Source organism: Lepisosteus oculatus, chromosome 3, assembly GCF_040954835.1.
Source record: "Lepisosteus oculatus isolate fLepOcu1 chromosome 3, fLepOcu1.hap2, whole genome shotgun sequence".
In the NCBI taxonomy this organism is placed as follows: Eukaryota; Metazoa; Chordata; class Actinopteri; order Semionotiformes; family Lepisosteidae; genus Lepisosteus; species Lepisosteus oculatus.
The window spans coordinates 47,995,830-48,013,900 of NC_090698.1; the positions used below are offsets into that span (position 1 = coordinate 47,995,830).

General features: G+C 37.5%; 1 protein-coding gene across 2 annotated transcripts; it reads right to left on the reverse strand.

Annotated features, from left to right (window-relative positions):
• Positions 1–406: 406 nt before the first annotated feature.
• Positions 407–17,000, reverse strand: LOC102690315 (DEP domain-containing protein 1B). 2 transcript variants are annotated; one of them, XM_006626812.3, is made up of 11 exons: positions 16,850–17,000; positions 13,921–14,186; positions 10,319–10,460; positions 9,733–9,860; positions 8,797–8,927; positions 8,180–8,227; positions 7,709–7,849; positions 4,927–5,093; positions 4,602–4,778; positions 2,725–2,910; positions 407–2,324 (listed from the first exon to the last, which is right to left on the reverse strand). In XM_006626812.3, exons 1-11 carry the CDS (start codon positions 16,895–16,897, stop codon positions 2,163–2,165), a joined length of 1,596 nt encoding a protein of 531 aa, XP_006626875.2. In that variant the 5' UTR covers positions 16,898–17,000; the 3' UTR covers positions 407–2,162. The 2 variants fall into 2 exon arrangements, with proteins under 2 accessions (XP_006626875.2, XP_015221741.2); XM_015366255.2 differs by lacking the exon at positions 2,725–2,910.
• Positions 17,001–18,071: the final 1,071 nt, after the last annotated feature.

Sequence of the window (18,071 nt, forward strand, 5' to 3'; positions counted from 1 at the left end):
GGTGCAGCTGTTGATAAGTCTTTGAATTGCACACTTGCACCAAAATTGTGATTATATATTTGTCCTTTTTTAGTTGTGCTGAAGATGACAGTAAAGTAAGATCTTAAGATTTCTTCTTACAAGATGTGAGTTATAACTTGGCCTCACAACTTTTCATTACAAAATATAACTACTGTACATCAACAAGTATTTAAGGTGTTCTTATGCATAACTAAATCTTGATTACATCCACCATGTTTTATGAAATTGAAATGCCTATATATAGGATGTCACTCTCTTATAAACCCTTGAAGCTAACAAATGGTAACAAACTAAAAAATGGTTTTGACCATTTAAAAAAAATTATATCAACATGAAGGGTACACTTCCCTGTTTTTGAAATAACCCATTACACACGCATAAAGACTTCTTGATAAACAATTTAATACTGTATAACAGGAACTCCACACTAATTGAACTGACAGATCTGACAACAAAGTATAGTTAAACTATTTAGTGACACTACAATTGAGATGGTAACCTGGTAAAAAAAACATTAATGTTCTTTCCTTAAATATCTCAAAGAATATTCTAATATAAAATGACTGGCACTTACCATAGCATCTGCTAAATTGTCACAATCAAATAATGTTTTGAAACCAAGCACAGTCAGTGTTCACCTCATTTGGCATTTACAGTATGAATTAAGTCAGTTTGTTAAATAGGACATTTTCTTATTAAAAAAATCAGTAACATCCTCAGACTGAAGCCAAATTTTAAACTGCAGCTTATAGAGTCTTTAAACTTTGTGTCCAAGATCAGGAATGTAAGTTACTCAGCTTAGTAGTCATACAGTAGAAACCATGCCTCAAGCTAAAAGCAAAAATATTCCAAATATACAAAAATAAACAATTGTACCACAACGTAAAACTTACAACAGTTTAAGAACTCAGTTTTGCAGGCATAAGACAAATGACTTCTTAGAAAGCAACAATATACCTCTACCTGTGAAAACCCAAAGGAAATGTTACTCAGCTAATACACATGTCAGCTTTCTGAATACAAGGGACAAACTTTGAAAAACAGGTGCCCACATATTTGTAAAAGCTTAAACGTACAGCATCAAACATTCCTACTCTTGAATACTTTAATACGCACATGAAGTGCTGCTTGTATATGACCTACAACAAAATTGTAACAGACAAAAGCTGAAATAGGACCTTTATAAACATTAAGTAGCAATCCAGTGTGAAAAAATACAATCAAGTATTTACAGGATTTAATAAGATGTTCTGCAACAGAGATCATAACTTGTTTTAGCAGTATGACATGGGGGGGAGTAACCATTCAGAATTTTAAGTTAGTAACAATCAGTTGAAGTAACAATCCAGTGTTAAAATAAAGGATTTTCAAAACAGTGTACTTTGATATTTTCCTGTGGTTCAAGTACAATATTTTCTTTCAACATATCCTTGGTGAGTGATGAACAATGAAAGAACTAAGCTTTTTGAAAGTGTCCGTTCTGGGTTTTTTTGCATTTCAAAAATATAAAAAAACCGAGACATTTGCAAAAATGAGAAGAGAAACACTACATGCCACATTGTAAACAAACCACTAGCATGTTCATTCTAATTACCATGTCAGAATAATGCATTTACAAAATGGATAAAAATATTGTACAGTATTTTATTAAGCTTATGCTTGGATACTAGTTCAAGGAATCAAAAACTCACTTATATTCCAGTGTTAAATGGATAAAGCTCATCAAGTAACATCCCTTTGTTATACCATTTGTAAAAACATAAAAAACCTAAAGGAATTACTTATAAGATGTATGCTTACATTAGTATAGCACCGTAAATTCTAATATGCCATTTTTGGTATGAAAAGTAATCACTAAAACTTTTCATACCACATTACAATGCTTTAACATTACAATGGCTGTTATTAAAAAGAAAGATACTTTTGACCAGAATGAAAATAATTCCTAAAAAACAGTAGTAATACTTCAGTTATCACAAGAGCATCAAGCAATCACATCAGAGATCATGTAACGGTTTTTAGCAGGATGACACAAGAAGTGACTTTGAAAGCACCGCATGTCTTCTAGTAGTTCAGTCTCAAAACATTAAGGGATTTCACTGAAATCTCTGTAGACACTGATATTTTCGACCAGAAACAGTTCAGGCCCGAAAGCTCCTAGTTCTCTGAAATGGCTGGAACGGTTTCTTCAGTTTGAAGAACATCAGCTGTGGCTTTAGCTTGGGTTTCTCCGGAAACAAAGCTGCCTCACTTTCTGCTGTGGGAAACCTCATCTTGTAGATGTCTGGATAAGATTTCTGAAACTGGAGAGAAGTAAAAAGGACCTGTAAACATTTAAGTATTAATTAAATGTTATACATTCATGATTTTCTTTCTTTCTTTCTTTCAAGAAAATACTTAACTATGGTGATCTTTCACTTACCGTTTAGCCATGCTGTTTTAATTGGACTGGTAACCATTACAGATCAATTTGTATTACACAACAGCCTTTTTTATGGGTATGGAAAGACTAACAAATGCTGTTAAAGGCAAGAGCACCTTTTCGATGGATTGCCATCTATTATACTTCACACTGCCTAGCATGCTCTTGCATATGTAGTTTTCCTTGGGTTGTGAAGAGGCTTTTGAAGATCCTGCCGATGATTGGCGGATGACAAATGGGGATTCTTCTCACTCAAGCACCAAGATATTTTTCTGCCCTACCTGTTTCAGTTTCTTCTTTTTGTCCTTTATAGAGAGTTCAGTATCCTTGATGATCCCTTCCAGCAGCTCAGCCATTGGGGCCTGAGTGCTGTTTGCTCTCTGCTCTTCAAACTCCTCCTTACTGATTTGCTTGCAGTAAGAGTGAGAAACAAAGGAGGCATCTGCATCTGCACCAGCATACTTTATCTAGAGGTGAAAAGAATACAACCTGTTCTGTACAGGCTCTTCCATTACCAATTCAGAACCTATTTATTGGCTTGCATGCAATAACTGTTTTAATATCATGGTAATATTCATTTCAAAAGTACCAATAATGTTTCAGGTGCATGATTGTGGTAAAGAAGGAAAACTGCAGAATTGTAAAGGATTTCACATTTGAGAAGTTCAGATCCAATGGAGAAGCCACAATTCTTAAACTGCTATTTAAAGTGCCTGTTCTCTTCCTATAGTGAAAGAGTTGTGGAGAGAGAAAGTTTACAAGTCTGAAGAACTGACAAGAATGACAAATTATGACTGTAAACAAAGCAAATCCAAACTGAGCCCCTGGCACAGAAATAACAGGTTTCCCAGATGTCTGCTTATGCGATCGATAATAAAACCATGTGGACTTTTTATTCTTCTCTTTACTTTTGAGCTTTGACATCAATTACTGAAGTGTAGCAGGTCTCGCGTTGCATTGATCTGCGCTCCACGTTTTTCCTATAAAAACATTCTCTCAACGTTAATTTATGAACTTCTCCTTTAAACTTTCCTATGTTATCATATTTTAATGTTTGTGTACAATGCCAGATATCTGATTACTCTTACTTCAAGACCAAGATCAACAAGAAGCTGTGGCATTACATGGGGTGTGTTCATTGGAGGCAGAGCCCTGGATTAAGGGCAACGCCTTGTCTTAGCAACCACAGTTGACCTGGCTAATTTAGGATAAGCCACAGCTGTGGAGGCCTTTTAAGACACACTGAGCACTTCCCCGGAGGGACGAGTAATCCGGACTCCTGTCCTGAGACCCCCGCAAGGGGAGAATATTACAGACCCCCACAAGGGGAGAACAGTCCAGCAACAGCCCAGAGGGATTGTGAGGAGAGCGTTGAGGCCACGTTTTTGTTTCTATTTCTTTTCATTTTCGCCTGTCCATATGTGGGGCCTCACCGGAACAGGTTGACTTTTTTTTTTGGCCTCACTCTTTTCCCTATTTAGGGAAATAGCCTATTTCCCTATTTAGTGCATTTTTCATTTTCCTTTTATTTGTTTTTCCCTCTTTTTGCTCACATCAATGCCTCTGCCTCCTCAAACACAGTGTTGACTTTTACTGGTGTTCGCTATGGCTCCTCCCAAGAACCGGCACTGTTACACATGCCCCACTATAAGGAGCGGAATTCATATTTAAAATAGAAATTTTACATCTCTTTCCACAAAGTTTAATGAATTATATTCAAGTCTTAATTCAGTTATATACGGTAGGTTAAATAGTTTTTAGCACTAGAGGTGTTACGCATCACATTATCACATAGGTCTATTGTCAAACACATGAGTTTCAAAGATGTTTTAAAGTTTTATGATATACAGAACTGGTTACCAAAGAAACAGCAAGGTTGCATATACTTTGTACCACTAAATAAAAAGAAAATGTTCTATTTGCATTTATATTTTTAGAAGAATTTAGTGTACAGATCTTGGATAAGGATTCATTAAGTTTGTACTTAATCAAAATTCTGAGAAAACAAATGAAAAAATATCAAAGGCAATGCTTCCCAAAGCAGGAGATGTATTGATGTACAGCAGTATCTTCACAGACAGTAACTTGGGATTCCCTAATACACACTGCTGTCAGCTGGCTGTGGTAAATGATTTTCCACTGATAAAAAGATCCTCACCTGAACTCTTTGCAACTGAGACAGATGCTCCTCCACTGATTTTTGCAGGCGATTGGGGACCTTTAGTATGTCCTCATAGTGGTCCATCATAAAGGTGACAAGCTTAGTGGCAAGCAGTTCATCCAAGTCCACCTCATCCGCTGAGCAGAGGATACACCGTGAAAATGTCTGAACCATCTGTTTAAGGCAAAAGAGCACAAGACCTTATAGAGAAACACTAGGGTTTGCAAGCAACATTCAAAAAGCCTTCACATGTTTTATGATTTTGAACACAGGTGCTTATATTAAAAAAAACATGGATAGAAAGATTTATCAAATTAAATACCAGCGTCCTTGTCACAATGGCATTATTGAGTGGAGGAATCTTTGTATTCTGCAAAATCCGTGCCATGAGTCTCATCAGTAACTGAAGCTTCCTCCTGTTCTCTGGGGGTAGAAGCAAGCAGCAAACCTGAAGGGCTTCTGTGGCTACCTGCGGCTTCTGCAGAACACCTGAAAAAGCAAAGAATAAAACAGGATTTCTTAGGCTCCTTCAAGTCCGAAAACATTTCAGTAATTCACATTGTTACGTTTCAGCCACATTTCACTTCAGTAATTAAAGGGAAAAGAGACTCATTTAAAATGAGATTACAGTGACACAAATATAAGAGCATGTATACAAGCAGTTCTGCTTTAAATTTTGCATAAAGATTTTTAGCAAATGAGATTACATACCTTTGACTGTGTTAATGTACATTTTAGTTACGACTGGGATTATGAAATTGATTAAACTGGGTGAAAACAGTATTTGCAGAAGACTACAGGATAATTCAAATGTTTGGATACTCTATATACAAAAGAAGCTTGGGAAATAACAGTATTGTTTTCCATTCTAATGCCTAGACTCACTAATAATTTAAACATAACTGCCTCAACTAATTAGGCATTCTTGCATTTTGATTGCCTACATGTGACAGTTTCTCTGGACAATTTTGTTTTGAACTAATTAAGATTAATTTAAAGTGCAACATCAAACCTATCAATCATGGGCAAAACGCATCTGGCAAAATTTCATCCCACCCCAGACTTCTTTTCTGGTATGGGGTGATATTTGACAGCTGTTACAATTACAGCATGACTTCCTCATCAATGCCTGTGCTACATTTTAAACAGGAGCCAGTCAGCTGTTGCAGAGTGTGAAGACATTAGCAATCCAGGGATCAGGGTGAATAAAAAAGCCACAAGGTGATACAAGTCTGTGCATATTTCTAACCTTCACAGTAATCAGGAAAATATGAGATGTATTAAGAGAAATCAAATTCATTAATACAAATGTACCCCAAAATGTACTTTGACAACATCCTCACCAATGTCTATAGTACCTTACATGAAGAATTTAGAGGAGTGAAAAGGGAGGAATTGTATGGCACTTCCAAATGTTGACACTACTGTATACTGAATGAAAGCATTATTGTGAGCAAATTTCCCCCTGAAGTAAACTATAAGCCTGAAAGACTTAAAGTCAACAAACATGAGTGTTAATGTCATAAATCACACAGAAATGCCTTTCATGGTTGGGTCAATGAGGACTGAAATAATTGAATATATAGGTGATTGGGTGATGTAAGTGCTGAAAAACACACTGCCCAGTTTTCTCATCTCAAACATGTGTGGCCAAAGCCCTGTATTCACACATTAGTATACAGTGGTGTGAAAAAGTGTTTGCCCCCTTCCCGATTTCTTATTTTTTTGCATGTTTGTCACACTGAAATGTTTCAGATCATCAAACAAATTGAAATATTAGACAAAGATAACACAAGTAGACACAAAATGCAATTTTTAAATGAAGGTTTTTATTATTAAGGGGAAAAAAATCCAAACCTACATGGGCCCTGTGTGAAAAAGTGATTGCCCCCTAAACCTAATAACTGGTTGGGCCACCCTTAGCAGCAACAACTGCAATCAAGCGTTTGCGATAACTGGCAGTGAGTCTTTTACAGCGCTGTGGAGGAATTTTGGCCCACTCATCTTTGCAAAATTGTTGTAATTCAGCCACATTGGAGGGTTTTCGAGCCTTAACCACTTTAAGGTCATGCCACAATATCTCAATCGGATTCAGGTCAGGACTTTGACTAGGCCACTCCAAAGTCTTCATTTTGTTTTTCTTAAGCCATTCAGAGGTGGACTTGCTGGTGTGTTTTGGATCATTGTCCTGCTGCAGAACCCAAGTGCGCTTCAGCTTGAGGTCACAAACAGATGGCCGGACATTCTCCTTCAGGATTTTTTGGTAGACAGCAGAATTCATGGTTCCATTTACCACAGCAAGTCTTCCAGGTCCTGAAGCAGCAAAACAGCCCCAGACCATCACACTACCACCACCATATTTTACTGTTGGTATGATGTTCCTTTTCTGAAATGCTGTGTTACTTTTACGCCAGATGTAATGGGACACACACCTTCCAAAAAGTTCAACTTTTGTCTCGTCAGTCCACAGAGTATTTTCCCAAAAGTCTTGGGGATCATCAAGATGTTTTCTGGTAAAACTGAGACGAGCCTTTATGTTCTTTTTGCTCAGCAGTGGTTTTCGTCTTGGAACTCTGCCATGCAGGCCATTTTTGCCCAGCCTCTTTCTTATGGTGAAGTCATGGGGTAATTTTGGTCGGCCGGCCACTCCTGGTAAGGTTCACCACTGTTCCATGTTTTCGCCATTTGTAGATGATGGCTCTCACTGTGGTTCGCTGGAGTCCCAAAGCCTTAGAAACCACAGTTGATTTATGTTTAAACATGGGAGCAATCACTTTTTCCACACAGGGCCATGTAGGTTTGGATTTTTTTTCCCTTAATAAAAACCTTCATTTTTGAAAACTGCATTTTGTGTTTACTTGTGTTATCTTTGTCTAATATTTCAATTTGTTTGATGATCTGAAACATTTCAGTGTGACAAACATGCAACAAAATAAGAAATCAGGAAGGGGGCAAACACTTTTTCAGACTACTGTATGTGCACATATTTACGAAGTGTCAACAGATAATTTATATTTATTACAACTCAAGTCAAAGTTGAACAACTAAAGTCAAGCAAAGCACCAGGTTGACAGTCAGAGGAGTCACCTGTAGTGAGCACTCACCCAGGATATTGACAAACATTTCATACAGCTGAAACGTTAGCAGAGGTTCTTTCAGTTTCTGAAAGTAGTCTGCAACTGTTCTAAAGACGTCTCTTTCAAAGCCAGGATACATCGGTTGCTTCAGCTCACTGCCGTTTGGCCCTGAGGGGGAAGGGAAATTATACCATTTTTAAATTGTTTCACATACACCACACCACATTATAGATAATGACCAACGCCAGCATGTTTAAATTAATTGGCACAGTGAAATGCATTAGAAAACAATACATTATCTCGTTCTACTATCCTGCGCATACATTTTTTCCCTAGTATAAATGGTTGAAAAATAAATCCCTAAATAATGTCATGAAAAAAACAAACATTTCTGCAGATCCTTAAAAATGTAATGTAGGTTGAAGGACTAATGAAAATAAAGATTCAATAGGGCTGAAAGATTCACTGAAATTATAGTTATTCACACTGGATACTCACAGCTTGCTAAACATTTCATGGCAGATAGAACCCAGTGAGGAAGTTCCTCTGTTTTGACAAGAAACAAAGAAAAAACAATGTTTAATATACAAAGACATGAGGTATTATTTTTTCAAATTAAGATTTCCCCCTCCACAGAAGTAGCATTGCATTTTTGATCCACAGATTTAATTTTAATACCTTCATTTAGTTAAATACTACTTTTTGTGTTCCAAAAAAAACTTGTGAGATCTCTAACAAAACAATGCAATGACAACACAAACCCAAAATTTACACAGCAAACACAATCAGCTTGGGGACGTTCATTCACATGAACAGATTGATTTTCTCCTCGGCCAGTTTTTTTCTAAATATTTTTATGAAGCAGCAGTGTTATTTGCACCTGGGCTGAAAGCAGAAGAAATTATACTGGTGTGGAAGACAGGAAAGGATGATAAGAGAAAAAGTTAATTATTTATGTAACATCTTGTTTATGTGTTCTCCCTAAAAATAAAAACAAACAGTCTGACTTTTAATATAATGACTATTACAGACAAATCTAAAACATAGTTCTTGATTAATTCTGCCATGCTTGGGAGAATTTATTTTAAACATCAATTGTTGGAATGGAAACTTACGAGATTTGTCTTCAAGTACCACCACTCCCTGCTTGTTAATATTGTACACATTGTGAACTATATACTTTGGATTGAGATGTTTTGCATCTAGAACTCCATCTAAGGATTTCAGGCCCAGTACTCTTTGTAAGCTGTTGAAGATAAAAAATAAAATAAAAAATAAAAATGAAGGTTTAGTAAGGACAGACCACTTTCATAAATCCCCTGTATTTTACATTACAAACCTGTAATGGATTGTAAATTCAAGCTGTACTGCAAATGATAAATCACAAGAACAAATAAGAGAAATCGTAAAACAATCCGTGTTATGGATGTAAACATCAGGCTATGTAAATGAAAATGTGTAGGAAACAAAAAAACTTTTCTAAGGACTATCTAGAGAAGGATTTCTTACTTATCACAGTATTATTAAACCCATGATATGAGCAGAGAAAAGGAGATCACACATACAGGCTTAAGGAGGTGGAGAGGTTCTGGATATAGGAGTGATGTATATATCCCTCATGAGAAGTTTAATAGGCTACAGGAAGAACTGACAAACAAAGCATGATCATCATATGAACTACTGCATATGTAGTTACTTTAGACAGATGTTTTATTTGCATATGCAATAGTGAAGGTCATCAAGATTTTAGACTTGCATTGAAAAAATGACCCATGTATACCTTGATTTTCATGTTAAATCAACTAAGTTAGTCTGCTAAGTGTATGAATATATTTGAAAGGTACAACATGTGAACCCTTGGTTATACAAGTTTCTGCCCAGAGCTTCCCTTCCAATATTCTGATGAATCCAAATAATTTACCTTCTTTCATTAAACAATAGAACTGGGGAAAGTGCTTTATAAATTGGGCCCACATCCAAATATGTTGATTTTCATTGTAGATAATGTTGTGATGGCTGAGGAGTAAACAGCTCAGAATAAATGTACATACTGTGCTAGAGTCATGGATTTCCAGATCTGTTCAACATGTCTTGGCGTTATTTCTCTCCTTCGTATAAGCTTGCACTCATGTACCTCTCCAATGGCAATGCTATGTCTCTTATTCCACATTTCAGAATTCTAAAACAAGAACGTCAGAGCAGTTTTATGTAAGAAAAATGTTTGCATCAATACTGTGGTAGAGAAATTCTCCAGTGTTTTATGGCTAATAGACTGACCATGGTATTATACAATAGTCCCGATTTATCAAAGCCATTTTAAACACTTGCCCTTAAATTCTTTGGGCTACACTGACAGATTGTAACAAACCAAACTCTATTGCTCTTCATCTTTCATTCAGCAGTCAAAGATTGTGTAAATGTGTTATTATTAGGAATAACTCAATGCCTCCTGTAAGTTGATGCCGCAGAATCCTGCAACGTTTAATTGTGCATTAAAAAAACAACAACATTAAACCAAAGCTTCAACAAGCAGGTATACAACCTTATCATATGAGATTTTTTAATTCCCCATGTCTAAAAATAATGATTTATGAGAAGTATAAAAGGATTTATTTTAAATTTTCCCACAACACATACCACAATAATTGGCTTCACTGGCACATTTTCCTGCATGTCTCTTTGCTCATAATCGTCCCAGTTTGGAAATCTGGGAATTGAAGTACTTTCAGTATTCTGAGGACGTTTTGGTAATGGCTTCAAAGGCGACGATGGAGGAAATCTGAAATGAAAATTCAAAACTCAGACTGCTGGTTTTTGGGTGTGTCTTGAAAAGACACCTTGCAGACAAGCATGTTACAATAAGAACAATACAACATGAAATGTCACAACCCCCATGTCGTGCAATAGGCAACAGAGACAGAATCAACCAAAGGTTAACCCACACACTAGGGCGATAAACGGGACATGTACGCACCTACAGAGTGGTAACACATCAAAGGACAATAAACTATTAGATATAACTGCACGGTTAAGACTATTTACATTAGCAGGGTGACCTAGTGGTCACTCTGCAAGCAGACAGACCATCCCCTGGCTAAAACTCCCAGCCTGCTCTGCGGTAAGCCTGGCGAGGGCGCTACATTAAATTTCTATTGGGTGGGCCACGATTGCATTTATATTTGTAGCACTTTTTTTTACTTTTGCGCAAGGTAGTTGCGATTAACCAAGCAATGGAGTGTTTTTAATAGGTGGCACTGGAAGAGTGAGAGCTAAAGATAATGTGGAGAAATAGCAGAAACTCCGAACAAAAAAAAACGCAGAAAATTAGAAAATCACGAGTTCTTTTGAACAAAAGCTACCTAAGCTAAGAGGCCAATTTACCCTCCAAAAAGCCACCACTGTGAACCAGAAGGCATTTCAGTTGTCTTTTGTCATAGCTAACTGGATAGCCAAAACTGGGAAGCCACACATGTTAGGTGAGACTTTATCACGCGCTTAGGAAATGGTTCCAATCATGTATGGGAAAAGTGCTGCAGAGCAGCTAGCATTGATACCGTGTCTAACCGCATTGGGCGTATGGCGTGGAAGAGCAGGTGATCGCTAAGTTAAAAATCTTGTGTGCACTTTTCTTTACAACTTGACGAGACCATGAATGTCTCCAGAGATGCACAAATGCTCGTTTACACCAGATTTGTTGAAGAGGGAGAAATTAATGAGGAATATTTTGTTCCGTCGTCCTCTTCCCGAGCATGCCACTAGTGATCAACTTTTTGTTTTAGCTGGACACATCTGTACGTGAGCATGAAATTGACTGGAACCAGTGTGTGGAAATCTGCTCAGACGTTGCACGAACTATGACTGGCAAACACAGTGGGCTACTCAAGTAAGTACAGGCCGTTGCTCCGTCCGCTTTGTGGACGCATTATATAATTCATAGACAAGCCCTTGTGGCTAAGAAAATGCCCCCGAACTCAAACAAGTGATGGAATTTACAGTACGAACAGCTTCATCCATCAAGGCCAGTGCAACAAGCGCATGACTTTTAAAGATTATTCCAAAAATTAAGCATAGGATGACTGGAGAGGTAGCCATTTGCTACTATGCATTTAAACGGTGGAATAGTATTCCTAAAAATTAGAGAGGCTGGCTCTGTGGATATTTTTAAACAGTAGCTCAAAACTTATTTTTTTACTCTTGTACTCTTGCTTTTACTCGATTTTTCTTATATAATTTTTGGTGCTATTTGCATTGATTGTGCATGATTCTTTTTTAAATATATGTGTGGGGGGGGGATGCGCAAATTTTTAACCCCAAAAAACGGTCACACTCTCAAAAAAACCCAGCTTTAAATAAATCCAGTGATTAATAGCCCAGTGAGTTAGTGAAAACAGAAAATTATTGTAGCGGCAAGGTTAGAACTAAGTCTTAATAAAGATTTATAACAATCTTTCTGTGCCTTAACAAGGCAGCTGGGGCTTCTCTGAAAATGCTGAGGAATGTAGCTAAGAGGCCCCTCTGATAAGAAAGGTCATTAAGTTGTACCATCTAATGATATATAATGCAGATGGGCTCCAGTGTGTCTATAGGGCATTTCTCCCCAAGACCACAGCTCCAATGTCACTGTTCATCACCCAAAGAACAATCCACCAATGAGGGACCTGCAGGCTGGGTACCATATACCATGACTATACCTGATAACATCCCTAAACAATCACCAGCTCTCATGTCACACCTTAAAGCCGGCACCTCATCACTCTCAAACTAACATGGCAACTCAGATTCTCATCCAAGTGACTGCAAGCAGTCTGTGGAAGGATGTTTCTCCAAGACAGTGGGTCAGGAGAGTGAGCACAAAGTCTAGAATTCTGCCCACGATATTACTGACCTGATATTTCTACTTATTAACAGAAGAAGACAGCTGGACTGATATCAATGGAATAAGAGTTGGATTATTTTATGTCAACATCCTGCATATGCAAGCATATTCAGTAACAAGTGATAACCAGGACGAACCGAGTTCTTCCACCTGTATAACTTGCAGACCCCAAGTAGGCAATTGTGCAGAGACCGGAGTTCAACAAGACACCAACTTCCAGCAGAGCTGCCCTGAGGAATACTTGAAAAAGCTCTCCCTTCTTACTTTCTTTTCTCTCTGCACATAGGACACTCCCAGCACATACAAAGCAGCTGCTAAGGAGGACAGCATAGCAACCCAGCCAATCTTCTCAGTAGGAAGTTTAAACTCACCAAGAACTCTTCGCCAACAGATCTTTGGGTCAAAGTACTCTTGCAATTTACTGTTCTAATTTCCAATTGTTACAGGAAATTAAAACCCTCACAGTACTACATTAGGAAGCATCTTATTTGTTCGATAAGCCATGCCATGGCACATTAAACCATAGAAACAATACCCAATGTCATTTAATGTGACAATGATAAATTCCTACAAATATCAAATATTTTAAGTATGTTCGTTTAACCACTTCAAAAGCAGAGCATAGGCCCAGGCTTCCCAATCCTGGTCCTGCTAGTTGTCCCAGCCAAGCTCTCAGGTACACAACTGAACCTTTATCTGATTTAATAATAGGATTAATTTGAATTGTTTGACTCCCCCATCTCAAACATGTTGGAGACTGCCACTATTTCATTTGATAAGAACAATAAAATCCCAAGATTCCAAGGGGGAAAACTCCAAGTATACCAATCAAGCAACTTGTCAGTTCAGTTAAGGCTTCGATTAGCATATTTACTGCTGTAGGTCATTTTTTAAATAATAAATGTCCAGCCTACATAAAACACAAAGGTTACAAATGAAAGGCCATTCTGTTTGTTTGGTCGCTAATAGTTCATGATTTTGAGGATCTTTTTCAGACTTTTCTTTGAAAGAAGTTCAGATATCAGCTTTAACAAAATGATGGTCTAATAGATGTGAATTTTTAGAGCAATTTCAGGATAACTTAATACCAAAAATTCTGTGAGAACACAGATTAAATAGTTAATCAAATCTGCCTTACTTCTATGTTTTAATAGAAAATAACATGAAATGCAGAAAATGATGTTTTTAGTACAACATATCCTTCAGTTACTTCACATACATCTACAATCCATTTTTATTAGCTTTTCTGAGTGAAAAGGAGAAAAAACCTCCTCAAAAAAACGTACGTTTACTATATATACAAACCAACAGCACAAAACGATACTAGCACATTAATATATTTCCATTTAAACATTCTGCATACCTGTACAGTTGCCCATTGTCCTCAAAATCTTCTGTGCCCCACCTCCCCTTTATGTCCTGAATAACATGGTTTTTCAGGAACTTCTTCAGCAGCTGTATCGTCTGAGTTCGCGTCACCTCGGGCCCAAAGTTGTTGTTGCTCCTAAGAAGCTCGTGCAGCCAGTCTGCAGCCTCCGACGCAGTGAAGCAGCTGTCATAGCTTCTGAAATGCATCCTGTGCCTCCTCAGAGGCATTCCAGCACGGAAAAGCTTAATAGTTTCATTCCACTGCAAGATTTCAAATGAGAAAATGTTGATTAATCATCTTTTGTCGTGTTATGGTCCGATTTCCCTTCAAAGCATTTCTGATGCTTTATCTTGGCAAAGGCAGTCAAGCAATGCATCTCAAAGAAGCTGTTTAAATTTTTCTAATACAATTGTTGTGACTGGAGGAGGGTGGAGGGCAACTGGGGAGTTCATTAGCTTTAAGGAATTGTAATTAACTCAAGTTTAACAATATCACTGATGGATAACTAACACGGACATATTAAATCATACAGTTTCTACAGCAACTGGGACATTCCTAGTAAGGTAAAGCCTAACAATCCGCCATAGTAATGGCCCACAGCATAAATATGAGAAGAGACAAATAGGAATTAAAGACAAACAGAAAGAAAGACAGTTATCTTCAGCTTCATCACATGCTTCTGCTGTGTAAGCATTTGTTTAAATTTTGACTTGAAACCAGTTATTCTAGGAATGTCTTTGTTAAGAACACAGAAATTAGTTCCATCGGTCAGCATTTGTTAGAGATTTAGTCCTGAATAAGATCCATTTTATTAGGACACGGGTTCTGTTAAGGCTTTGTTGCATTTAGATTATAACAGAATATTGTTTGACTTTATGATGCGTTTAAAAGGCTCACATAACTGTAAATATCTGTGCATGGTGTAACATCGTTTGTTTTATTGTTGTATTTACTGTTAACATTTATCTAAGCTTGATGATTACTCTATTACCAAGCTATGATGAACAATAAAGAACACGTGCTGTGTACCACATGGTAATCTGTAACTTTAGAGGCTGAAATTAATCTTTAGAATTTGCTTACATAGCCATCTGCCATCAGAAACTAATTTTCATACTGATTTGATAACCTCTCTTTTTTGTAATTTTATCCCACACATGATCAGAGGCAATATGAAGTATTCAGTGACATCAGGAAATGATTAGCCGTGGACTTCCAAGCATTTAATTTTCTTTTAGATGCTCTCCTCTATAAATCTATTTCCTATTCACATAACAGAACCAGTTCTTGATCGAGGAGTTAACTGGTTTGTGCCCGTTTCATGTCTCTCTCTTACCTCATTTAGCTCAAGTTCGGGAGCTGTCAATAGCCTTATATTAAACTACATCCTTCATTACAAAGATTAAAGTTTCATAGGAGTGGTTGACAGCTTAGGACAATGGAAATTAAAAGACACACACATTGCCTTTCTCTAAAAACTGTTTGATAAACTTTAGCATAGTTTTAACTTTGTGGGATTTAAGCTCACAGGTGTACACACATACAGAGGGATTACAGTTTTGACTATAATTATAGCTTACACTTATATAGCACTTTTCTGGACACTCCACTCAAAGCGTTTTACAGGTAATGGGGACTCCCCTCCACCACCAATGTACACCAGCCATAGTGCGCCAGAACACCCACCACACATCAGCTATCAGTGGGGAGGAGAGCAGAGTAATGAAGAGAATTCATAGAGGGGGATTATTAGGAGGCCATGATTGGTAAGGGCCAATGGGAAATTTGGCCAGGACGCCAGAGTTACACCCCTACTCTTTTCAAGAAACACCCCTGGGATTTTTATTGACCACAGAGAGTCAGGACCCGTTTTGTCTCATTTGAAGGACAGTGACTTTTTACAGTATAGTGTCCCCGTCACTATACTGGGGCATTAGGACCCACATAGACCGCAGGGTGAGCACCACCTACTGGCCCCACCAACACCTCTTCCAACAGAAATCTTAGTTTTTCCCAGGAGGTCTCTCATCCAGGTACTGACCAAGCTCACACCTGCTTAGCTTCAGTGGGTTGCCAGTTGCGAGCTGCAGGGTGATATGGCTACTGGCACTATGGATTTTATGCACTGTAATATTGGATTGTTTGAATACTGCTAATAATACATTCTGCAAGAAATAATGCATAATAAAGGATGTTCATAATATTCATGATTAAGCTTATTCGAAACTATGTGCAAATTTCAATTCATTGAACATCCAAAAAATACTGTGTAACATGAAGATCTGCTTAAAAACCCTTATAATTATTTTCAGACTTTTTTCAGTTTTGGGAGGGCTGGTTTGACAGCTTCTTGGTATTACTGGTGTACTGTATTACAAAATAAACCAGCTCCAAGTTCAGTGCCCTATTAACGTTAAATTTTTAGAATCTTGTTCTCTTAATAACATACGATAGCGCATTTAGTTAACATGAATATTTTGCTCTTTAGTTTTAATTCATACGTTCACTACCCTATGCTAATATTAATCGCAATAAAAACAAATCCTGTAAAAGTGATTCGATTTAGAAAGTTATGAGACTTATAAGGAGTTATAAACAATCCATGTCTTAGCAAAAAAAAACAAGAAATCAATTTTGTTCTTGGGTAACTGAAAACGTCGACGAATTTTAATTGGTTCATGCAAAAATCTAGCTTTAAGAGCCACTAGTAATATCAGCATTTCTTCCTTTACGTCCATGTGATTCTCAACTAAACAAAACAGCAAGAAAAAACATCATGCACAGTTTACAACCTCAGGGACTGAACTGTTAAAAGTAAAGGGGTGCTGCATTCTGGGTGCGATTTTACTCGCATGCTTTCACACAGAAAAAGCTCCTAACCTTTCAGCGTCCCTGACCCTGCCAAACACCCAACTTGACTTACCAGCTTTGTTGCCCTGTAAGGGCCTGGGCCGATCATTTTCTCCTCCATACAAACGTTATCCAAGTTTGTGTCCAAATTAAATCTATAATAATTTAAGCATTTTACGCGATAAATTAGACACGCTTATATTCAGTGTACAACAAACTTTGAATCTGGGAACAGGCAACCGAGCGCTGCGATTGGACACTGGCTTTTGGGCACGTGATCAAGTCTGCGCCCATATGTGGTCAGTGGAAAGGCCTTGTTCCTGGTTCATTAAAGGGGAAGTTTTACTGCGGAGAATCGGGAGAGGGTGTGTGTTCAGGGGCACTGTATATTAAATCTGAAAATGGATTGGTGTCCAGTGCAATTTACTCTGTACGTTATCTGTGTCTTGTCGCATGACGGCAGTGTTTTACGTTTTTTTACTCAAGTACCTGCATGTTAAGTCGTTAGAACCTTCTGCTTTTTTGTTTTGTTAATACTCCTATGTTGTAGCTCTTAATTCTCCGAACAGTTTAAAAGCCACGGGCTACGAATCCCAGTTTTTGATTTCTTTGTAGCGTATCCTCTTGTCTCACCACCTGTGAGACCCCCCTTGCGCATTAGCACATGCTCTAACCCTAGAGGAACTACAGCTGATTTCTAAAGAACATTTACTGGTATTTACTGGAATTAATTGCTTAGTCATTAACATCTACTAATAGAGTAATTAGACTATGTAATCTCTGTAAAAGTGATAAACCGTAGTCTACCGAGTTTTGAAACGCTCTGAACTGGAAAGTACAAGTCATAAGCAGATAGTAGTTGAGATTTTTCTGCCTGTATGCCTTCGTATTTTGTGCTTTCTGCATTTTTTACTTTTCTGTAGAGGTTGAGCTCAACTATTTGTGTCCATTCAATTTAAAAGGTAAAATAAGAGATGAATAACATTCCCATATTGAGACTTGCAGACCTGTCCCACCTTGTACATGTGGGCATAACTTTAAGAGGCTCCCTAAATTAATAAGAGATCACTTTATTGGCCATATACAATTTGAGTTTTAAGCTGCAAGACTTAGAACACCAGATTTTTTTAAACAAATACTAATAGATTATATAATTGAGAAACAAGACATGAAACCTTATTGTAGTAAACATTGTTCAGAACTCCCTGTTCACCCACAACTTTACTGCCAAGTTCAGCAAAAACACCATCATCAAGTATGCGGACGATACCAGTCGTGGGCCTGATCACTGACAA